General features: G+C 59.2%; 1 protein-coding gene across 3 annotated transcripts in view; it reads right to left on the reverse strand.

Annotated features, from left to right (window-relative positions):
- Positions 1 to 23,256, reverse strand: part of COL27A1 (collagen type XXVII alpha 1 chain) — a 121,550-nt gene that overhangs the window by 29,469 nt on the left and 68,825 nt on the right. For all 3 annotated transcript variants that reach the window (XR_004983408.2, XM_036412031.2, XM_036412029.2), the window contains exons 20-33: positions 22,060 to 22,113; positions 21,906 to 21,959; positions 20,402 to 20,446; positions 18,980 to 19,033; positions 17,573 to 17,617; positions 13,678 to 13,731; positions 11,702 to 11,755; positions 11,419 to 11,472; positions 7,914 to 7,967; positions 2,501 to 2,554; positions 1,995 to 2,039; positions 1,868 to 1,912; positions 1,527 to 1,580; positions 516 to 569 (exon numbers count right to left, since the gene is read on the reverse strand). Coding sequence is in view for 2 of the 3 variants with exons in the window: in XM_036412031.2 (XP_036267924.1) it covers positions 516 to 569; positions 1,527 to 1,580; positions 1,868 to 1,912; positions 1,995 to 2,039; positions 2,501 to 2,554; positions 7,914 to 7,967; positions 11,419 to 11,472; positions 11,702 to 11,755; positions 13,678 to 13,731; positions 17,573 to 17,617; positions 18,980 to 19,033; positions 20,402 to 20,446; positions 21,906 to 21,959; positions 22,060 to 22,113 (720 nt within the window). In the remaining variant the exon portion in view is untranslated. The remainder of the gene's footprint in view (positions 1 to 515; positions 570 to 1,526; positions 1,581 to 1,867; positions 1,913 to 1,994; positions 2,040 to 2,500; positions 2,555 to 7,913; positions 7,968 to 11,418; positions 11,473 to 11,701; positions 11,756 to 13,677; positions 13,732 to 17,572; positions 17,618 to 18,979; positions 19,034 to 20,401; positions 20,447 to 21,905; positions 21,960 to 22,059; positions 22,114 to 23,256) is intronic.

Consider the following 23,256-nt stretch of genomic DNA (forward strand, 5'->3'; position numbering starts at 1 on the left):
TTCACATAAGGCCAGGGGAGAAGCCAGCAACTGCTGTGCTCAGGGCTGAGTGGTTCCAGCCCTGCTCGCTGCAGCCGGCCAGGAGGACAAGGGCGGGAAGCGGCCCTGAGTTATCGCCATTGGCATGGCTGCAGCCTCGCATAAGCCCCGGGGCTCAGATGTCTCCTCTGGATAAGGCAGGGGCCTCTGAGGCTCCTTCCGAGCTCCTGCGGGGTGGCCTTAAGGAGGCTGGCTCTGCGGTCAAACCTAAGCTGGGTCGCGGTCCCAGCCGGGTGGGAGTGGGACGCCACTGCTTTCCCTCGTGCCAGAAAGAGGCGCTGCCAGCCCCCACCCCACGAGTGTCTCGGTGCCCTGCATCCCACCCACGGCCTCCGCACCCGATGCCATCAGAGGGCACCTGCCCTCTGCCAGGGTCCACCCTGCAGTCTCTGCAGTGACCGTGAAGGAGGTGGGCTCGGAGGGGCTGACACCTCCTTAGCAGCATCGTGGGACGAAAAGGGTCCCTCAGCACTCACCTTGAGTCCCATCTCTCCTGGAGGGCCAATTGGTCCTTGGGGTCCCTGAGGGCCCTAGAAGACAGATAGACAGACAACATAGACTGTGGGAAGAAGCCAGCCTGGGCCCTCTTTGGGATCGGAGGCTTGATAACACAGTCTGGAGGAGTGGGCGAGGGTGAGCACCCACAAAACTTGCAACTCTGCAGCCCACGCCCCACATGGGCCACCCCGAGAGTCCAGGTGTCTCCCGTGCACCCCTCCCATCCACCTCCACACTCCTGTTCACCGTCTAATGCCCAGGGGGCCCTCCCTGCTCAGAACCCTTCCAGCTCCGGGGCCTTGCTCACTCTGTTCCCTCTGTCTGGATGCCCTTCCACCTCAGGCCCACTTCCGGAAACCCCCACCCAGGCCCGGGCCAACTCCCTGTTCACAAGGGCATCTGCTTGGCCCTCAAGACGGGGGGCTGCAGTGTGGCCTGGGGGGCAGGAGCCACCTGTGCTCCCCCTGTCCCCGTGGGGACTCTTCCTCCTCAGCCCCTGGAGGCTCTGTCCTCGCCTCCCCATCCGGCAGCACCGCTGCACAGCCTCCTCCTGGGTCCCAGACACTCTGGCTGTCCCTCTCCCCCACCCGCCTCCCCTCCTCTCCCCTCCCCCATGTCTGGCTCTCCCCCTCCAGCCAGGCTCTGCAGTTCCCAGGCAGCTTGTTAGTTTAACCTCACCCTCTCGCCCTCCCGCCCTCCTCTGGCTTTTCACTGTGCTGAGCCCCCTACACACATTTCCTCCCGCCATCTTTACGGCAGGATGGCAGAGGCATGAGGAGCCATTATTCCCGGGTGACGAGCAAGAGAACGGAGGCTGGAGGCTCAGACCCCACCCAGAGCCCCCGAGAGCCCCAGCCAGTGCTCCCTCCACCCACCGGGGCTGCCCTGTCAGCCCGGCGCTGTCCCTCCCTGGCTTCTCTCCAGGGTGACCCCCGGCCCGTGCCACCTGCCCGGGCAGGGGTGCAAACTGGGGAGGGAAGGGCACTTACTGGTTCTCCTGGGAGGCCCTTGGTGCCTGGCGGGCCCGAGGGGCCGGGAATGCCCTGCAGAGACAAGCGAAGGTGACTTCAGTCCCTCCGCGGCCTTCTCCACCCTGCCTGTCCCATCGTCTCAGTCAAGCCATCCCAGCTTGTGAGGGTCCTGCCCCCACTCTCTGCTGGGTGACGGGTGGGGACACCGGGCCCCAGGGGGAGGCAGGCGGGAGGGTCTCCAGGGCAGGGAGTAAGTACCTAAACCTCTGGAGCCCCTGCAGCAGGAGGGGAGCTTGGCTAAAGGGGCTGCTATCCCCCCCCGCACAGACCAGGAAGTTTCCAGAACTGGCGATACTTACAGGAAAGCCTCGTGCGCCCAGGTGCCCTCGCTCGCCGGCTGCACCCTGGAAGCACATTTGGGTTCGTTAGAGGCCCGTGTCACCAAGCAGGGAGCGGGGAGGGGGCTGCAGCCGCGGCCTGACGTACCTGCTGCCCGGGCTGGCCCGGTCTGCCCTGCGGTCCTGCGGGGCCCTGCGGGAAGCAAAGCACTCGGAGGTGGAGAGGGCACCGGGAGGCCTTCCCTGAGGAGGGGCCCATCCCACGCCCAGGGTGCAGGTGGGGACACTGAGGGGACTGGTTTGCCGCGGGCCCAGAACCAAGGACCAGGTGCTCCCGATAGGACAGAAGCGTCCTGGGCTCTCAGGGGCCCCAGAGGGGTGTGGGGTCCTGGGGAAGGGGCCAGAGGCCACATGTGACTCCTCCTCACTCACGTGCTTCTGCACTCCCTCTCATTCACATGCTTTCTCACGCTCACTCTCAGCCTCAAAGCTCCTTCTCCGTTTCCCTGACCCTCCAGCCGCCGGGGAGAGGGGGCTGGAGGAGCGGCCGGATAGCTCTCAGGAACGACCCCACCGCCTCTCAGGGGCCCCTGGCTGTCCCCACGGGGCAGGTTCCTGGAGGTGAGAGGAAGGGAAGGCCACGGGGGTCCGTACCTTCAGACCCCGGGACCCCTGCTCCCCAGCCGGTCCATCTGGTCCTCGGGGGCCCTGGAATAGGGAAAACAGGCTAGCGCAGCGGACAGCAGGGATCTCCCTCGGGCTGGGAACCAGGAGCGTGGGGCTGCCTAGAGCCTTGGGCTTTTCACTGCTGGAACCCGAGGTGCCTTCCTCCTCCCATTTCCCGCTCACTCCCACCCTGGGGTGGCGACCCCTGTGCCGTGTGCCTGCAGAGAGGGCTCTGCGGAGGGCTCGCCTGGGTGGACTCAGCTAGAGGCCTTGCCATTCCAGAGTGGGCTTGGTGGTGCATTTAAACCCTTTAAGGAGACCTTGGGCGGTCTGCCAGCCAACCCATTTCACAGACGTGGAGACTGAGGGCCAGAGCCGAGAAACACACGGCCAAGACTCCACAGACAGGTCTTCAGACTCTGCTGTCTCATGCTTTCCCCAGAGTGCACTTGGGCATAAACATATGAACCACAGTCCTTGGGGAAACTGACAGAGAAGGACCTGGCAGCTCCCGCCCCGGCCAGAAGTTCAAGCTTACGTGGCCTGGCTCACACGGGAAGGGCATGTGCAGAACAGGGGGCAGGCGGTTATTCCCTGGAGTTCTGGGCTCAGGGCTGAGCCTCGAGACAAAATTCTTGGTCTTTTGAGAGCAGGCGGAATTCCCCCTTGCACCTACTGCACAGATGGGAACACTGAGGCCAAGGGAAGTGACTTGTCTAAGGTCCTTTAGCACATTAGCAACTGGTATCCCTTCCAGGATGCCACCCCCTGCCCGTGTCCCCCTCCATGGGCTGGGACACAAATGGGAGGGGTCCCTGGAGAAACTGTGGTGTCTGTTCTGCAGGGGTCAGAGAGGCCGTGTTGGGGAGACACGGGGGATGCTATGTAGGAGGCTGCCCCCCCGGCCTGGGAGCTCGGGGACCTGCCACAAAGCAGGGCCGAGGAAGTGTCTAGGCGGAGGGAGGGTGAGCGATGAGAAAACCAAACAAGAAGAACTTGCATAAAAACGGAACAAGGAAATTTTCAATTACTAACTGAGCTGGAAAAAGTGACGATTCCTCTTATCAGCTGCCCAGCGTTCCGGACGCTTCAGCTCCACACCACAGCCTTAGCTCGCGCCTCCGGGGCCCAATGAACTGGAACGGGGGGTCACGGGGTGGTGGGGGTTGCAGCTGGTGGTTTGGCTGGGAGCCTTGGTTCCCAGCGTCTCCAGGCGTAGAGCCCAGTGGGGTCCAGGGCTCCACACAGTGGTGCTCAGGGGATGGTATGTCTTGGAGACAAAGGGCTGCTCCTCGCTCAGCCTCAGTTATCTCATCTCAGAAATGGGGATGAGAAACCTTGGCCGCAAGGCAGGAGTAATGGCCACAGGCAGCTCAGCAGCCGGTCTATATAGTAAGTGCTCAATAAAACCTGGCTCTGCCAGAGGAAGCTGCAGGCTCCCGAGGGTCAGGGCACAGAGGGATGGCTCAGGGAATCTGCATCCAGTCCCTTCCTCAGAATGGGCAGCTTCTATCCTGCTGTGGAGAACCCGCTGAGAGTTTTCACAGGGTCAAGACCACGTTTGATCACAGGGTGTGCGGTGCACGTTCTGGTTTTGCAGCCAGCTTGCTGTGCAACCCCAGGAAAGCCCCTTTCCCTCTCTGGGCCTCAACGTCAGGTGGACAATTGCCAGACCATGTGTTAGCCTGACTCGTGGAAAAGGCTCCAGTGGAGATGAAGCCAGATTGGGGTGGGGCATCCTGGGTGATGGAAGCCAGGACAGAGGCTGAGCAGACGGGTGGGCATCAGGACTTTTCTGAGAGATATCCTCTGGCCGCTGGCCCGTCTCTTGTTGAGGCAGAAACCTCCCTGGAAAGGGAGAGCTCTGGGAGGGGAGCAGAGGCCCAGGAGTGCCGAGGGCTGGGCCGGAATCACACAGCACCCTGCTTATCCTAAGAATTGAAGTCTTTCTGGGAGAAAGGTTATGCCATCTGTAATAATAGTAACAAAAATAGCAGTTGCAGCCATAATAGTGAGAGCTGCTATCTTCTTTTTATAAGGAAACAGCCTTGGTCACACAGCTGGGAAGCAGAAGAGCTAGAACTTGAACCCAAGTCAGCCAGTTGCCCATTTCCCCCCACCACTGTCTGTCACTGGGTATCAGTGTGAGAGTGAGCTCCCCATCACAGCAGGCGTGCAAGGCAGGGCCTCGGAGAGCCTGGCAGGAAGGCTCTGCACTGGGGCAGTGAGTTAGAGAAGACACCGGCTAAAATCCCTGTCCCCAGGGGACTCCGCAATCCCCTGAGAGCACCAGAGAGCTGCAGAGGCGGGGCTGGCTCGGGAGAGAGAGGACTGAGCTTCCTGTCTGGAGGGAGGAGGAGGCAACGGGCCCCAGCCGCCCTCCCTCCCCAGCTCCACGGTGCAGCTCACATCCGCAGCCTTGCTCTGGCCACACTGCAGCTTGTCCTGTGTCCTACGGGTTCCCAGTCCTGACCCACCCCACTGGAGACAGGCCTGGGATCCTATCGAAGCCACATGTCTGTTCTGTGGGAGTCACTCCCAGGAAGATGTTTGAAGCCACAGCTGGGGCTTGGTGGGAAGGAGCCCCTGCCTGGGACAGAAGAGCTGGCCAATCACAGCTCTTGTATAAAAGGATGGATGACAGAGAGGGAATGAATAAGCGCCAAGCACATTCTACACCCTCCTGCCTGCCAGGAGCTGACCTGTGTGAGGCACTGATGAAGGGATGCAACCCCCACGGTCGGTTCTGCTGCTGCCCATTTTACAGAGGGGAACGTGGAGGCCCACAGAGGGGAAGTCAGGATTCAGGTCTGCTGACCGCTAAGCCCCGCTCACCGGAGCAGAGCTCCTGAACCTCAGGAGCCTCCCAGCTCCCTCACAGGGTGTGTGGAGGGAGAGTGGAGCCTGCCATTGTCTCCTAGCACCCTGCTAGGGCATGCATCTTCCTGCACCCCCCCGTGACGGGGAGCTCACTCCCACACTGAGCAGCAGTGACTGGTGGTGGAGCGTAAGAGTGGGCATCCAGCTGACTTGAGTTCCAATTCTGGCTCCTCACAACTTCCTCCTAACATCACCCAGCACCCTGTAGAGAGGTGAAGACACGGGACTGACTTGTCCCTACACCTACCTGTCTGACCCCAGAGCCTCTGCTCTTTCACCCGGGACCCCGTGGACCCACACTCCGTCAGCAATTCTACCAAGAGCAGAGGGTCGGGCCTCCTCCCGCCTCTGGCCTCAATCCCTTAGCGGTCATGTTTCCCAGGGCAGGAGCGGGGAGGACTGGGGTGGGCAGCACGGCCCATCTGCCCATGGGCAGGGAAGCAGAAGGGCCTGGCCAACCTCCAAGTCCATTCTCCATGGCGCATATGGGGAAACTGAGGCCCAGAGAGCAGCAAGGCCTTGCCAACGTCACAGAGTCAACCAGGAGCCGTAGGTAGGGGCCGGGGATGGGGGCTGCTCAGAACGGAGCTTTTGAGCAGCACAGTGGGTGCCTCTCTAGGTCCCCCACCTCCTTAGCTACCCCATCTGTAGGCAGGGGACCCAGGGGGCAGATCCCACAGGGTTTTTATAAACTCTTTTTTATAAAAATGCTCCTCGGAAGAGAGGCTGAAGGCACCTGTGCAAAGACGAGACTTCAGATTAGAAATAGCGAACGGACTAATAGGATGTGCTAACTCACCGTTCAAAAGTGCCTTATGTTTGCTCTTAGGCATTTTAAAATAAATGAGTCATTCTTCTATGTCACACATAAGACAGGCTCTGTTTTACCTACATTAGAATTATATAAACCTTTAGGTATACATTGAAATGGTTTGACTTTGGATCTTGTCAGAGCCCACAGGTTTTTGCATTCCTGCCAAACCCGGCGGGGGGAGGGAGGGGAGCTGCAGGAACAGCCAGAGACTTTGATGTGGCTGGGAGCCTGGGCTTCCTCAAGCAGGAGATGCATTCTTCCAGCCGCTGCTGCTGGTGGTGGGGAGGGGGTGGGGGAAGGTGGTGCTGGAGAGGGCTGGGGGAGCTCAGCGAGCTGAGGGGGCCTGGGCCTTCCTCCGGAGGGAGGGGGCAGGGCCTGGGCCAACGCAGCTCAGCCTCCAGCTACTGTGGCCTCCGGGAGGGGAGGTGCACAGGTCAGGTGGCTGTCCATGGGCCTCGGTCCACGTGCACAGACCCGGGACATGCTGCAGGGAGGGGCCCTGCCGGCCCCAGGAATGCCTCCTAAGCTCCCCTTTCCTGGGCTGACTGCTCAGGCCATCTGGTTCAGGGGAACATTTAAAACCACTTGACATTCCGCCAAGGGAAGCATAATCATCCCCGGCCCCCGATTCGGCGCGTGGATGGCAGGCCCGGGCTGCCTGCACTGCCCGCGCCATCTCGTTTCCTTTTCACGGGCCGCGCGGCCTGGCACCTGGACGCCAGCGGGTGCGGGAAGCCACCCCATCAGCCCTCCCTGCATGACTGGAAGTCAGGCTGCGTTCGGTGTGCAAGAGAGCCAGACCCACTGGGTTCGCCTCCCGGCTCTGCCACTTCCTAGCTCTGCACCCTGAGGCAAGTGACTTACCCTCTCTGTGCTTTAGCTTCCTTGTCTGTAAAATGGAGTTCAGGGTAACACCTACTTGATAGGGTAGCATTGAAGATTAAATGAGTTAACGTGTGTGATAAGACGGTGTCTGGCACGCACAGGAAGTACTAGTGATTATTTCTGGCTGTTGCGACCAGACCCGCCCTTGCTTAAAACTCTCTATGGCTCCCCATTACCCCTGGAGCACAGCCCATAAGCCTAGCTCTGGTGTTTGAGGCCCTGCTTGGAGTGGCCCATCCTTGCTAATTCTTGGTCCCATCCTTTCCCCCTGTCCCATCCTTTCCCCCTGTCCTTCTGTTGGGGATCCCTAAACATGTCACCCTCTCTTGCCTGCGGGCTTTCCCTCGGCCTGGAATCCAGGACCAGCTCAAGCACCAACCTCTCCCTGAAGCTCCCCTGGCACCCTGTCCAGGTGAGGTGCCTCCTCCAGGCACCCAAGCTGCCCCACGCTTCCGCCAGCTAATGACCCTAAACTGGCTGTTTGACCAACTTGACAGAACCAAAAGGCAAGCAGGTGTCCCGCCTGGCCTAGTCTCAGGGGCCGGCACAGAGCAGGTGTCCATAAAAGGTGGCTGAGGAACAAATGGATGCACAAAGCACTGGTACCACAGAGCCCATCTGGGCCCTCTGGATGGCAAGGCCTGGGGCTCAGCAATGGGTTGGAAAGTGGGTGGGGTCGCACAGTGAGCCTGGAACCCTGCCCGGTGCTGGGAAAGTCAAAGACCTCAGCAGGGGCCAGGGGTTGGGGGAGCGGGGAGGTACAGGAGGTGGTCTCCCCAGCAGGGGACCAGTGCCAGCTCCCGGGGGCTGGGCCTCACTTACCCGGCGTCCCTTGGCTCCCCTCATGCCCGGCGGGCCTCGAGATCCGGGAGGACCCTGTGGGGAGCAGATGTGGAGAAGCCCTTTGTCAGGGAGTGAGTCCGGCACTGAGGGCGAGCAGCAAAGGGCAGAGCCTGGCCTCGGAGCAGCCCCTGCCCAGGCTCAGCAGCCTTCCTGTGAGAGGCCGTGGCCCCGGGGGAGAGTCTGTCCCACCGGGGGAAGCGGAGGAGAAGCTGCAGCCCTGAGCAGGACTCCGCCTGGTTCCCGGGCCTCAACCCTTCCTCTCCTTCCTCTCCCTGCAGGAGCCATTTCCCTCATTTCAAATTCAACAAGCAGAAGCTACAGGACATTTCTGGAAAAGGGCTCTCCTGAAATTCCCCATTTCCTCTTCTTTGTTGTTGTTAATCCTCATCCAAGGATATTTTTTTCCATTGCTTTTCAGAGAGAGTGTGGAAAGGAGGGAGAGAAAGAGAGAAACATGGATGGGAGAGAGAGAGAGAGAGAGACATACACACACACATCGATGGGTTGCCTCCCCCACATGCCCTGATAGGAGGCAGGGAGCAAACCTGCAACCGAGGTATGTGCCCTTGACCAGGAATCAAAACCCTTGACCCTTTGCTGTGTGAGTCGACGCTCTAACCATTGAGCACACCAGCCAGGGCCCGTTTCCTCTTTCTCCCCCCTATCAGCAAGGCGAATGTGGCAACCCCAGTTCTGTCCCCCATCCTGACCCCAACTATCACCTGAGAGCCTAGAAAGAGCCCTGAGGGGGAGAAGGGGAAGAACCAGACCACAGCCCCGGGGTGAGGGAGGGGAATGGAGGCTGGCCCGGGGAAGGGAGGGCCAAGGGCAGGGCTGGCTGGGTAGAGAAGGGGGTGGTGGAGGGTGCAAAGAGAAGGGCACTGGCCCGAGGAGGATGCCAGTTACCTCGATGTGACGTTGGAATGACAAGAAGAGGCGCACGGGAGAGAGAGACAGGGAGGAGGGACAGACCACAGGGCTGGCTTTGTTCCCAGCACCTGGCCCCACACAGGCCCGTGGCCTGGCATTAGGAATCTGTTGAAGGAAGGATGAATAGGCAAACAACTGAAGAGAACGGAGGAAGGTTGGGAGGGAGAGAAAGGAGGCAAAGAGAGGGAGCAGGCAGTCTCGCTGCCCAATTTCTCTTCCCGGGTTCCAGCCCCAGCTACACCCATCAGGCAGCAGCTGCTCCCCACGGCTGGCCAGGACCCTCCACAGCTACGCGCAGATCCCAGCTCTGCCACTTATTCATTCTGTCGCTTTGGCAAGTGACTTAAACTCTTTGGCCTCAGTTTCATAAACTACGAAGTGGGGATAAGAGGACAGAGCGGTTCAGCGGGCAGTCTCAGACGGGGCGTGCTCCTTTTACAAGGAACAGGGGGTGGCCTCAGCGCCCCCTCCGAATACCAGAGAGCCCCAGCTCCGTTCGTGGCCTCAGCAAAAACTCCTCCAGCTCCCCCCTCTCTCTCCCTGTGGCCTCGAAGGGTGCAGACCCTCCGGCTGCTGCTGCTGAAGAGCTAATGTGAGGGGCTGGGCCCCAGCCTGACCCCTGGCCAGCAGAGCAAGCAGGGGGTGATGCCAGCTTGGCCCAATACAGAGGCAGGTCTGACTCCCGGACAGTGGAGACCAGGAGGACCGGGTGAGAAGGGACCACTTTATGGAGGGAGCTCTGACGGCCGAAGGCACGCGATGCGTCCCTGGGAAATCTCAGGAGCCAAGTCTCCGACGTAGCAGCAGTGGAGCCAAGTGCTTACCCGGGCCAACTGCTCCACCAGAGACAGAGGTTCAAATCCTGGCTCTGCCACTTACTCATTCCGTCAGTTTGGCAAGGGACTTAAACTCTCTGGCCTTGGTTTCATCAACTAAAAAAAAATAGATAAGAAGAGTCTCCGCTCCTAAGAGCTGCTGAGAAGACGCAGGGACCTGGCTGGTCCCCAGGAAAGAGTAGCTACCAGCTCTCTTAAAGGAGAAGGCCAGAGACTGGCGCTCTCAGGACCTGACTGGGTCCCCGCCCCCAGCCACGGGGAGTAGAATCGTGACTGATCTCAGGGACTGCAGAAAAACGTGGGTGTGAAAGTGTTTGGGAAAGTGGGAAAATGCCAATCAGATGGGAACAATAGTGCCAGAAATGTCCCTTTACTACTCATCATCTTATTAATAATCTGCACCCTGATAGCTTTCTAACATCATCAAAAGGTCCGTGGGGGCAGGCAAAACTCGAAGATGCCTGTCATCGTGTTTGGATGATGGTCACACCTCGCCCAGCCTGCCACATAGTAGGTGCTCAGGAAAGATCTGCTAGTGAGTGAGAGAATGATCATATTCAGCATCCCCACTAGACAGTGAGAATCTTAAGAGCAGAGCTATTTCTTACCACTATGCACCCCTGGAGTTGGGCATCGGCTCCGCACACAGTAGGTGCACGCAAATGTTTGGGAACTGAGCTTGCCTTGCTTCCCTAATTGGCCCAGAGATCTGGAGTGTGCACACTTTCCTTGGGTTCAAATCTCCAAAGGCTCCCGTGGCCTCCTTTATCAAACCCTAGGGAGCCCCTCAATCCGGTCTTTGGAGGAACCTGGGCAGCCTGAAGTTACCCCCTGCTTTGCCTGGGGGTCCTGACTGGGCTGGGCGCTTCTCTCCACACCCTTCCCACCTGCCTGAAGCCCATCCCTCCATCTCCCAGGGTGGACCCCTAGCCCTGAGCCCTGGCCTTGAAGTGGGTGCCCTTGCCAGTCTTCATATCGTCCATCAGCAGAGGCAGAGGGCCAGGAGGCCCATGTTCTAGGTGAAAGCCAGCCCTCCCTACCCCCACATCATCCCAGGGGCCTCTGGATTTGGGTGCTCCTACCACCTCCCTCCCCCAGCCCTCCTGCCTCTCCCATCCCTCCCTGCCTTGGGACCCCCAGGAATATCCCGGGTTCCTCAGTTGTCACAAGAAGCCCAGGACCCCTGCCACCTCGGCGCTGATCCCCAGCCCATTTGTCCCCAGGGTTTCCCACTTCTCCCCTCCTTTCTCATCGTTTCTTATTTATTGGGTTCCCTCTCTCCCTCACGCCAGAATAGAAGCTCCTAAAGGACAGACAGAGACTGCTTTCTGCCTTGTTAATGGCTGCATCCCAGCTCCGGGCCAGGCCCCAGGCACACATGTCACAGTATTTCCCGAGAAAATGAACAGAGCCATAATGGTGCTAATGACCAAGGTGCCTCCGTGTAATAAACATCGCTATGGAACTGAGCATCGCTGTGGCAGGAATGAGCATCGGCCGCATGGTTTCATTTAGCTGTGCAATCACACTGTCACGACCACAGTTATTTTCTCTATTTTGCAGCTGAGCATGAATTTAGGCTCCGAGTTCAGTGAATCTGCCGTGGCAAAATAGTCAGGGAGCTGTGGAGCTGGGACGCGAGCGAACCCAGGTCTGTCTGACTCGGAAGCCTCAACTGACAGTGGGTTTAGGCTCAGGAACACGAGGGCTCTGCTTACCGGGGGTCCAGGCTCTCCGGGGGTCCCAACACCACCGGGCGTTCCAGGATGACCCTATGCAGAGAGAAGAAAAGGAAGGACTAGACGGTGGAAGGTGTCTCTCCCTCCTTCAGTCCCTCCCGCCTCGGCCGGCTCGGCCTGGCCCAGGGACACAGAGCAGCAGCCAGGCCTCCCGGAGGGAAAGGGAACAAACCATCCTGAATGTCTGCAGGAGGCAGAGGCGGCAGAGAGCAGAGCTGCCACCAGGGCTGCGAGGGCGGAGGCATGCAGACTTGCTCCTTACCATTGACCCCTTGGGTCCAGGCGCTCCTGGGGGTCCCATCATGCCCCGGTCACCCTGTGATGGAGACAACAATTCAGGGAGGTCACGGCTGCGGGTGGCTCTGTGGGGGGCAGGTGAATAGGGCCTGCCAGAGGCCAAACAGGTGCTGACAGGGGAGGGATGGGGATCTGGGCTTTCACACGGCAGAAGCGAAGACCCTTGGGCAAGTCCAGGGAGGCCTCAGCGCCACTGCAGCGTGCCACACAGTGGCTTCCCCCAGGCTGGGACCGTCCCGATCGAGGATACGCTAATTGCACGTCCCCTCTGGTCTGGGCCCACGTCATGAGGTCCTCGTTAGGCCTGGCATCCCCGAGCTCCGCGGTCGGCAAACTCATTAGTCAGCAGAGCCAAATATCAACAGCACAATGACTGAAATTTCTTTTGAGAGCCAAATTCTTTAAACTTAAACTTCTTCTAACGCTACTTCTTCAAAACAAACTCGCCCTGGCCGTGGTATTCTGTGGAAGCCACACACAAGGGGCCAAAGAGCCGTATGTGGCTCGGGAGCCGCAGTTTGCAGACCACTGCCCTAGCTGGTCATGCTGAGGCAGAGATGGCAATGGAAGGCCTTTCTTTCATTCTCCCCACGCCCTGCCCAAATCTAGATGAGATGCTGGAAACTTTCCTCCTGACCCATCCTGACAGACCGGCCGAGAGAGTGAGTGTAGCAGGCAGAGCTGTGGCCGGAAGGCAGGGGTTCTGGGTTCGAATCCTGGCTGTTTTTGTGAGGCCCTGTTTCTTGTGTCCACCCTCCCAGCCACCAAACATTGATTGAGCATCCACTATGTGGCCAGCATGGTATGCTAGACCCGGAAGACTAAGTGGTGAGTAGACGTAGGCAGATCCTGCTCACACGGAGGGAGACCCAGCGTGGTGAGGAGATGGACACACATCGCCAACACGGATGTGAGGTGGGGCCGAGCAGGGATGGAGAGGGTCTCGGCGCCAAGGCCTTCCGACAGGGGGTTTGACCCCCTGGGTGCAAGGGTGCGGTGGGGAACACGTCCCTGAGGAAGCACAGCGTGACCTGAGAGCGAAATGGGGAACTGAGTCATGCAGACCCAGGGCGGAGGGATGGGAGTGGGAAGAGTGCACCTGGCACGGGAACAGCATGGGCAATGGTCTGTGGGTGAGGAGGGGCGTGGGGCATTTGAGCAATAAGAGAGGGCAGAGCTGGCCTTGACATTGCACTACAGTGATGCAAGATGTTACCGCTGACGGCAGCAGGGGAAAGGGCGCCCTAGACCTTTCTAGACTCTTTTTTGCAACTTCTTTTGAATCTATCATTATTTCAAAATCAAAAGTTAAAATAAAAAGGGGGAAGAAGGGGAAGGGGAGAAGGAGGAGAAGGAAAACGTGGCGGCCAGAGGGACTTGGGCACAGGGCGTGCAGAGGAGGGCGGCTCAGGGTAAGCCTGGGGTCAGGTGGGGTCAGATGAAGGTATTGTAGATGCTTCCCCTCTCTGGGCCTCAGTTTCTCCATCTGCCCAATAGGAGTAACATCAGCTCCTCCGAGGACCTGCCTGAGGATGCGATAAGCTCCAGGAAGGAAAGTGGGTGCCGCCCAGGGGGTGGGGGATGGGAGAGGGGGGCAGGGGATGGGATTGGGGGGCAGGAATGGGAAGCCACAGGCTGTGGCCCACCTGGGCCCGCCTGAAGCAGAGTGACTTAGTAGGCAAGTGTGGCCTTGGATACTGAACCTGGTTCCAGCGCCAGCTCTGCCACTTCCTGTCTGGGTGACCTTGAGCCAGTCACCTCCCCAGTGTGAGCCTCGGTCACAAAAGGGACAAAGGTTCTTTGAAGGCCCGGATGCCAGGGCAATGAGGACAGCCCGGGAGAAAGAAGCCTGAACCCTCCTCCCCCCCAGCTCAACCAGCCCCTTCATCTTTTCAAAACACAAGCTCTGTGTATGCAGATGTTCCCTTCCACACGGCTTACCTTTTCTCCCACGATGCCTGGCTCCCCGACCAGACCAACGAAGCCCAGGAGCCCCTGCAAGAAACGTTTGTGAAAGCAAAAGGCATGAGTTCAAAGGCAACCTCCTGCGGCGTCCCTCCTCTGGGGCTGTCTCCCTCCCCCGGGCCTGGTAACCCTGCCAGCACGGGGCTGCCACCGAGCAAGCGGAGGAGCCACCTCTCCCGGCTCTGCCCTGACTTCCCTCGCCCCGCCAGATGGTTCTCGTTTGGGAGCCGAGCGGTGGGGCCGCTGCCAGCATCCCTGGGAGCCGCACATTCTTCCATCGCCAGCCTCAGGCCAAGCGAGCGTGGTGATGGCGGGGCGGCCCCGGAGCGGTGCTGGGCACAGGCCTGCCTGTGAGGAGTCTGTCCCCGTCTTTCAGGGCCCCGGGGCTGTTTCAAAGAGAGGAACCGACTCGCTGGCTAGGACAGAAATACCACAGCGGCCCTTGCCAAAAGCCCCGATTGAGATCTGGGAAGCGGAGGCCCTTTCACTGTCTTGTGAAAGGCTTCCTCTCTGCTCTGAAAGGGCGCGCACACACACACACACACACACACACACACACACACACTGGTTCCCGCTGCTCTTTTAACTCCGCTGGGTGATAACTCGCCTCCTGGTTCCAGTGGCTCCTCATGGAGGCTGCTGCCCTGAGCAGGCACACAGCAGGGGGAGCCGCCTAGCGGGGTCACCCAGGAAACGAGGGGGGAGGGGAGCATGCCTTTGCCCAGACCCTGCACTCTCCTCTGTTAAGGAAAACCTAAATCGAGGATTCAACATCCAAACTGTGTGGTTGGGGGTGTCAAAATGCCCTGGGAAGAGCCAGGTTTGCAGCCACGAGTAGAGTTTCTGGGAGCAGGAGGGAGGACTGAGGGGTGAGTGGGTTTGTCCCATGATGTCTGCTCCTCGTCCCCAAAACCTATGCGGAGAGGAGGCCTTGGACCTGATCAGAAGGAGGTCAGAAGGTATGCCCCTCCTCAGCCAATAAAGTGGCAGAGTGACACCCGGTTCCGAAGGGCTGGCTCTGCGGGTCTGAGCCAGGTTCAAAGCTCGGGCCTGGACCACGTGTGTCCGCTGCTGCAGCCTGAGGCCCAGAGTCCAGCACCTGTCCCTGCATCGGGGCCTCCAAAGCATGTGGCTGGGAGCAGGGCACGGATCCCCACCCTTCTCCACACACACACACACACACACACACACACACCATCACTGCCCATGGAGGGCCCCGGCTCCCTGGGCTCAGAGACCCTTCAGGGTTGAAGGAAGAGGTGAGAGAGTGAGGTACAAGGTATGAGGTCTTAGCCAATAAGCCGTAGAAAAGAACTGACTTCTGCAACAACGTGCTTAAAAAATAAATAAATAAATAAATCAGAGCATTTTCAGGGGATGGATAGCAATATTAATAACAACGGCTGGCACCTAGCACTATCGATGTCATTGTCGTCGAATCTTCAGGTTTGTGGGCCCCGGGCGAACCACAGCGTCTCAATACACGTGAGGTCCCTCCCGTCCCATTCTAACCCGTTCTCAAAGGGCACGGGGTGAAGACAGAGGCCTGAGCTCCCCACCAGGGAGCCGTCAGACGTGTGGAGGATGCGGAGGGCAGGGAAGAAAAGCAGCTTTGTTCGGAGGCCTCGGCCCGGCTGGCCCGGGAAGGAGAAATTTCATAGCTACTTTAAATTTATGGGTTGTTGGGCCCTGGAAGGCAGGCAGGTCATAAACCTCAAACAAGAAGCCAAACAGGATCCTAATGAATAAGGGCCATACAGCAAGCGCCCCGTTACCCTGCCCCACCTCGGCGACCTCCCTGGGGCACTGTCCGGGACACCCTGGCAGGCCCGTCCTGCAGCTGGGGCTGAGGCTGGGGGGTGGGCGGAGGGGGTGAGGGTGGGGCAGTGCCAGAGGCCCAGGGCTTCCACCTTGCAGCCGGGTGGAGAAGCGCTCTGACAGCACAGGCCCACTGGCTCCTCTCGGGCTGGCGGAGGGCATGGGGAGGAGGTGGTATTGTCACCTACGGTGGGCACTGCATGGGCAGGATCTGAGTCTTTTTTTGGGGAGGAGCTGGCCTGGTCCTCAGTGTCTACAGAGGAAGGGCCACTGTCTGCTATGGGAGTTGTTCTCCTTCCCTCCCTCCTCTCACGGGACATTCCGCTATGTGCTGGGGAGGCAACTAGGAGGACAGCTGTGGGTCCTCTTCTGGACCAGGCATCACAGAATTAGATGTTTCCATGCCTGCCCCCCCTTCTCCCTGCACCCCGCCACCCCCTCCAGAGCCTCTCTAAGGCAAGGCCCATGCCTTGGAATCATCGGGGTGTCCCCAGTACCTAGGACAGGGCCTGGCAAGCCGGCTGCCCTCTAAGTAGTTACTGGAAGGCGAGAGGTCCAGGGTTTTCCAGTCTCTCTCGCACGCAGGTCTCGGGAACCCGCAGGTCTGAGGGCGGGCCCTCGCTGGGACAGGATTGTTACTGCCTGCGAGATCTTGGGCAAGTTGCTCCTCAGAGCCTCACACACAAAATGGGGCAATGACACCTCCTGCCTGAGGGAGGGCTGCTGGCGGAATTGCAGGTGACGGTGTAGAACGTGTTTGCCTTAGAGCCTCATACCGAACAGGTGCCCAACAAATGTAGCCCATACTGTGACTCCGAAACTGTCACAGACACTGACATGTCATATCACTGCAGACGCTTCAAGATGTATCAAGTCTTGTCACCCCTTCGAAATTGAGGCCATTCTTAGACTTGATGCTAGATCTCATTACTAATAAAGAAGCATAGCTATGAGTAGGTCACATTTGGACATGTTTTCATAACTGTCGTTGGATAGGATCGATTTCCCTTGTAACCCTTTGCCTTGTATTTTCTGCATTTAAACCTACTCCGAGAAGGGGCCTATGAGCGCCACCAGCCTGCTACGCGGGTCCGAGGCACAAGGAACACGGACATTCTAGGGCTCTGAGTGTCTATTTCCCGAGGGCCCTGCCATCAGCATAACTATGAAATTAAATTTGCTGATCCGGTTGCCTTTCTTTTTCTTCTTCTCCTTGATCAGGAAATACGTCCAGGCCACAGCAGCCCTTCCAAACTCCCGGGCTTCCCGCAGAATGCGCTCAAATGACATGGGAAGCGTTTCAAAAAACCCAGTCCTGCCCCTGCTCCAATTCCTCCCCCCCTCCGCCCCAACAGATGTAGCCTGAGGGAGCCATGGTGCCCGATTCTCACGCCATCCATCGATGGTGCTCGGTGGAGGCAGATTCTTCTGGGTCCCCACATCACTCCTCCTCACAGGGGGTGGGGGACGGGTCCTTCCTTAAAGGAGTGGAGGGGACTCCCACTACCCCCCACCCCGTCTGCTCACCCAGCTACCAGAGCTGCGTCTCTCCAAGGCCCAAGACCTTGATAGTGAATGAAGGCCGTGGTTCTCGAACCTCCTTCTTCAGACCTTGCTTGGCCTGGCTTCCCAGCTAAGCCAGAGCCCCGGCTTTGAATTTCACTCGCTCTAGGATTTAGGGGTGCCTGACCAAGAGCCCCTGGCAAATGGCTACGCTTCTCTGCTGGCCGTCTGAAAGTTGAGTGCAGGCAGCAATTGTGGAAGGGCTCTTCCAGGTTTCATGTTCTGGGAGCCAGGTCACGTCACCCCTTCGGGCAAATGGCTCAGAGACACCCGCAGAGGCAGGCCGTGGGGAGCAGCCGTTGTGACTGGGACTCATGGCTCTCAATCAGACTCCCCCTCCCTGAGAACCAGCGTCCACATCAGCGAAAGAGGGAGATGAGTAGACCCACCTCTGGGGCTGGGAAGGGACTGAAGGTGGGGTGCATGGGGCTTGGCATGGCATAAGTGCTCAGTACAGAGCCGTTCTGCTCAGAGACCAGGGCGGACTCACCTGCTCACCCACGGGCCCCGGCCGTCCAGGGTTGCCCGGCTCCCCCTGCGGAGAAACAGAGGAGGGTCACTTGGGACGAGCGGGGGGAGTTCAGGCCTCCTGAGAGCCCCCCACCCCCCTGACCCGCCTTAGTCACTGCTGGTGGGGATGGACAGGCAGCCTCATCGCCAGAGCCTGGCCTCGGAGGCTCCAAACAAATGGCAGGGACAAAGGGACATGGGGACAGACCCCGTGGCCCTGGAGAGGACCCAGTCACCCATGTGCTCTGAGTGGCCCTCGGCGGCCTCCTCGGCATGCTAATGGGCCCTGCATCAGCCCACTGCGTTTTGTGGGGGTGGGAACGGAAGTGCGGGGAAGGGAGCTGCTGGGGGTCGTACAGCCAGCAGGAAGTGGGGCTAGAGCTGGACCATATGTCTGTCTGATTGAAACCCTCATTCCGCCAGCACCAGCAGCACCTGGGCTATGTCATCGCTCCCACCGCAGAAACCCAACTGGTATCAGAGGGAGCCCGGTCGAGACCTCAGCGGGCAGGACTTTGGCTCACAGATGGATGTGGCTCATTGCAATCCCGGGCCCAGCCTCATCCTCCCCCGGCTCCTCCCTCAGACCTCAGCTCATGGCACCAGAGGGGCCAGGCGGACATGTGGGCCATTTCCCCTGGGGGGGCGAGGGAGGACACGGGAGAGAATGTGGACAACCTGCCTGCCCCCCGCCCTGGCCCCCGCTTGGCGCTAATCCTCTGTAAATGTGCCAGCTATACACGTGGTCCACGGTCCCTGTCCCTGACGGCCAGGACGATCCAGCCCCCAGGGGAGTCCCTGGAAAGCCGTGGAGTGAGGCTGCCCCTCTGCTGAATGAGGGTCATCACTGTCCCACCCAGGCTAGTTCTGTCTTCATAACTTAAAACAAAACCATAAACAAATGTATTACATACTTATGGCATATATGGGGACACACAGAGGCCCAGAGGAGGAGGAAATCTGGAATCTCAGTGCCCGGAGGTAACCTGCCCACATGCCAGCCTCTGCTCTGAGTACCCAGGAGCACAGTGCACCTGGCCCCTACCCCGGCTCAGACCGTAAGGCACCGATTCATACCTGCCTCCCCCCACCACCCCCACAGGCACTTCCTGTGAGCACAGTCCCACCACTCCGTCCCTGGTGGCTGCGCTGTGTCCCATCACTGGAGCATCCCACTGCAGGACGTTCAGATGCTGTCCCTTGTCCTTGGATGACCAACACTTGGTGATAAACAGGGAACTCTTCCCCACCCCCATCCCCACACCACAACTGGCCACAGAGTCAGGGTTCGCCCTGGGGCTTTGTATGTTGACTTCCTCTCTCTCTTCTCCTTCCCAGGCGTCTCCCCCTCCCGGTCCTCAGCCTTGTCACTTCCAAGCCCCCTCACCTTCAAGCCATCAGGGCCGGGCCTCCCCGGAAACCCTTTCCTGCCAGGCTGACCCTGCAACAGAAAGAGATGAGTAATGGGAGCCCAGTGGGGCGGCACGGCTGATCCCAGGCCCTGGCACCGGGGCGGGAGGGCCACGGTGCCCGGGGTGGGGGCAGGGATGCAGAGCCCCATGTCAGCAGGCTGTCCGGAGAAAGCAGGAAAGCTGTGTGACCTTGAGGAAGTCTCCCTTCTCTGGCTGACCTAGTTTATAAATGAGGAGATGACACCTGCTTCAAGGAGCCAGGAAAAGTGGAGGGACCTGGACAGGAGAGCAAGGGCCCAGGGGGATGGGTCCTGCCAGGGTGGCCTGGAGGCGCCTGCGGGTCCCTGAGACCCCCTCAGCGATCCCTGTGGTCAAACCGTCTTCATAACAGGACTAAGGTGTCATCTGCCTGTGTCGCTTACGCTCTCATGAGCCTCAGTGGCGGTTTCCAGAGGCTACGTGACGTGTGGGATGGTCAGATTGAATGCAGAGACGCCAAAGAGAGTAAAATGATGCCACTCTTCCCACGGGATTATTTTGGTTTGGAAAAATATGGCTATTTTTTCGCTAAACTAGTATTTCTGTGGTCATGAAGTGGGTTCATTATTAATTTTAGATGGAGTGACACATTTCAAATCTCTCAGGTTTGATGGCCAGCATTGCTAGATGTAACCCACAGAAAGAAAAGCGTTTTGGGTTCCCTCCATAGAGTTTAAGAGTGTCAAGAGGGCCGAAGCCGGTTTGGCTCAGTGGTAGAGCGTCGGTCTGCGGACTGAAAGGTCCCAGGTATGATTCCGGTCAAGGGCATGTACCTTGGTTGCGGGCACATCCCCGGTAGGGGGTGTGCAAGAGGCAGCTGGTCAATGTTTCTCCCTAATCGACGTTTCTAGCTCTCTATCTCTCTCCCTTTCTCTCTGTTAAAAATCAATAAAATATATATATATTTTAAAAAAGAGTGTCAAGAGGTCCCAGACCAAAGTATTTGTGAACTGCTGATTTGTCAGTTGCAGGGATGGGGGGCAGGGAGGCAGGACAAGCGCCTTCCGGAAAAACAGAGGATGCAGGGTTAGGTTCCAGGCAGGGCATCCGCTTCCTGGCTGTGAGACGCTAAGCCCCTCAGTCTGAGCCTCGCCAGCCTCCAGTGAAACTAAGAAAAGTGGTGGGTGCCTCTCTCGTGGAAGACTCGAATGCGAAAAGAGGCAAAAAGCACCAACACCCAGTAGGTGGGCGGGGGCGGAAGTCAATGTCCCCTCTCGTCTCTCTCCTTTAAGGTCTGTCCTGTCCCCCCCTCGCTGGCCCAGGCTCCCATCCATGACTTCTCTCGGATCCCTACCCAAACGTTCCCAACTGTGCACAGCAGGCTCAACGCCAACAAAACCCCCGCCAGCAACACTCACCTCCAAGCCTGGGGCGCCAGGCGGTCCCATGGGGCCCTCATCTCCCTGGGGTCGGGAGGCAAGAGAGAGGGAAAAGTAGAAAGTTAACGCAGGGGGGGCTCTTAGAAAACCTGTCCTATAAAAAGGGAAAGGGGTGCACAGAAGAGAGTCCTTCAGGACTAAGAGAAACGGCCCACAGGCCATGGCCTAGAGGCCGGGTCAACGGGGCCTTCCACGTGGATGTGGCCCTCGGTGTCCTCCGATGTGATCGCCTGGGTTCAGGCCCGTGCTCTGCTCCCACAGCACAGGGCCATCCTGTGCTGTGGGAGCAGAGCCCCGACGGCAGCTCGGAGCTATGGGTTCTATTCTGAGCTCTGCCGTTTACTTGCTGGCAAGACCTTAGCCTCACGGTGCCTCAGTTTCCCCATCTGTAAAATGGTGCATCACCCCGAAGTATAATGACTGGCTTAAATTACGTTCCTGGAGGACAGGGAGGATCTTTTGTGCTTCCGTAAAGCCACCCCCAATATCGCTCAGAACGGGGGTGCCCCCGTGGGTATGAACAGAAGGAGGAAGAGGAGGCCACGAGAGGAGCTGTAGGAGTGGATGAGTGAATCGATGAAGCATGAGCAAGGGGCAGGCATATCCAGGGTTTTCTTGGGCCATTTTTTCTCTTCTCTACCCGCCCCCCGCTTCCCACTTGTGGCCCGTGGAGCCTCTCCAGGCCTTCCCGCAGGCACAGGCAGCCTCCAAACCATCCCTCTGGCCTGCCAGGCCTGACCAAGGGCCCCCTTTACAGCTCACCCCCCCCCCCCCCCCGCCCCGTCCCAATTCCAGGAAAGCAGCCTCATGTGGCTGCTCCCAAAGCCACTGGATGCCTGCCTGTGGGCGCGCTGAGTCTGGCCGCCCGCACCCCTACCAGGGCCGTGTCCCCGGGTCCTCGGGCAAAATGTGGGCCTGCCTGAGTGTGCACAGCGTCCAGCTGGTGCTCAGTGGACTTCCAGGGACCGTGTCCATCCCCTTCATCAGCAGATCTCTGCCACGTACTAGCTGTGCGAGTCACGTGCTTCTCTGAGGACGCACAGGGTCTATGTCATGGCACCCGTGGGCTTTGGGCCGCCAGCAGACCTGGCTTTGAATCCCAGCCCTGCCGGCCACTAACCACAGGACCGGGCGGTCTCCTCACTCCCGTGAGTCATAGGCCTCACGTGTACGATGGAGCCAACAATGCCTACCCTCCGCTATCAATGCCCAAGAAACTGTGCCACCCTGAGCAGGCGCAGGGGCAGCGGCTCCGAGGAAGAAACGCCAGGGCAGGCGGGTGCAGTGGGTGCAGGGGGCGTGCAGCGGAGTGAAGGGGTGGCCCATCGGGCAGGCCAGGGCAGAGAAGGCACCTAGACAGGCCGCAGAGCAGGGCCGTCAGGAACGAGCTGAAGGGTGCGCCCAAGGCCTGCAGGACACAGGAGTGGGCCAGGGGGGCTGGGGGAGGATGGGCAGGGGCAGGGGCAGGGCCAGATGGTCTCACCTCGGGCCCCAGCTGCCCAGGGGGTCCCGGCAGGCCTCGAGCTCCAGGCTTCCCCTGGGAGAAGAGAACGAAACGAGGTCACTGAGGTGGCACCTCCATCCCCATCCCAGAACTATTAGCTTCCTCAGCGGAGCCGCCCGTGGCGGGGACTCACCTTCACACCTTCTGGGCCGTTGTCCCCAGGGGGGCCGATGTCTCCCGGGAATCCCTGGGGGGGTGGGGGGGAGGCAGAGAGCAGGGGTCACCCATGGGGACTGTGAAGAGAAGTGCTAAGAGCGTAGGTCCTGGGGGTGCCCACCTGGTTTGTGGCCCACCCTGTGTGGGCGTGACCCGGGCAGCGCAGCTCACTGCCCTGATTTCGATTCTAAAGCAGGGAAGGCGGTAGCAGCCCTACGCCTCCTCCGAGGGCTGCTGAGGAGAGGAAAGGAAAGAATGCAGGGACGTAGGCACATGCAGGGTGCCTACCCCAGAATTTTTCAAGTCCTCAGCCTGCATGCGCCGGGGCCTAGAGCCGGCCCCCTCCTGCTCTGAGAAATGTCATTTCTGGCTGCAGGGACCCTGCAGGGACCCTTCAGTGACATTGAACAGCGTGAAAGGCACGGATCTGACTGCTCTGGGCCCCTCCCACCACATCCTGGCCAGGCGTGTCAGACTCCCACTCCCTCCATGGGGGCTCCCTGCCTCCAGACCAGCCCTTCCAGGTGGATGACTGGACCGTGAAAGTTTCTCTCTGACAGGGAGCAGGATGCCCACCTTCCCTCCTCCTTTGCTTTAGGTGTAATGACTCTGTTAATTCAGCTGAGGACCCCACTCACTTCCGGGCCAGCCTCCCTCCTCCCTCACTGTCCTGCCGGCTAGAAACCAAAGAAAGCTTTTCTCATAGGAACCCCTGCAGTCAAAATGCCTCCTGCCTTCTTGCCTTCATGCGGTGGCTTTTCTTTTCCTCCTTCCCTTGAGGTTTTGGCAATCCCTGTTCCACGGCAGCTCAGCCATCCTGTCACCCTTGTCACCGGCCAAGGCAAGAATGGTCTTGAGTTTAGAGCTAACATAGGTAGCTGAAGTCCCACTTTTCTTTTTTCTTTCTTCAAAATGAGGGGCTCCCTCCTTAGCCACCAACTCCACCCACACAGGAGACCAGGCCAGTTCCTGAGCCGCTCTGGGCCTCAGCTTCCTAGTCTGCAAAATGGTGACCACTAACTCCCGCCCTACGGGGCTGTTCTGAGCCCTGAAGGGAATAACGTAAGCAAGGCTTCGCTCAGCGCCTGCTGCCTGACAAGACCTCAAGACAAGTCTGCGTCCAGAAGGATGTGGGCTCCCGGCTCCCAGGAAAACAAGTCTGCCTGAGGTGGGC

This window comes from Pipistrellus kuhlii, unplaced genomic scaffold (assembly GCF_014108245.1).
Source record: "Pipistrellus kuhlii isolate mPipKuh1 unplaced genomic scaffold, mPipKuh1.p scaffold_m20_p_43, whole genome shotgun sequence".
In the NCBI taxonomy this organism is placed as follows: Eukaryota; Metazoa; Chordata; class Mammalia; order Chiroptera; family Vespertilionidae; genus Pipistrellus; species Pipistrellus kuhlii.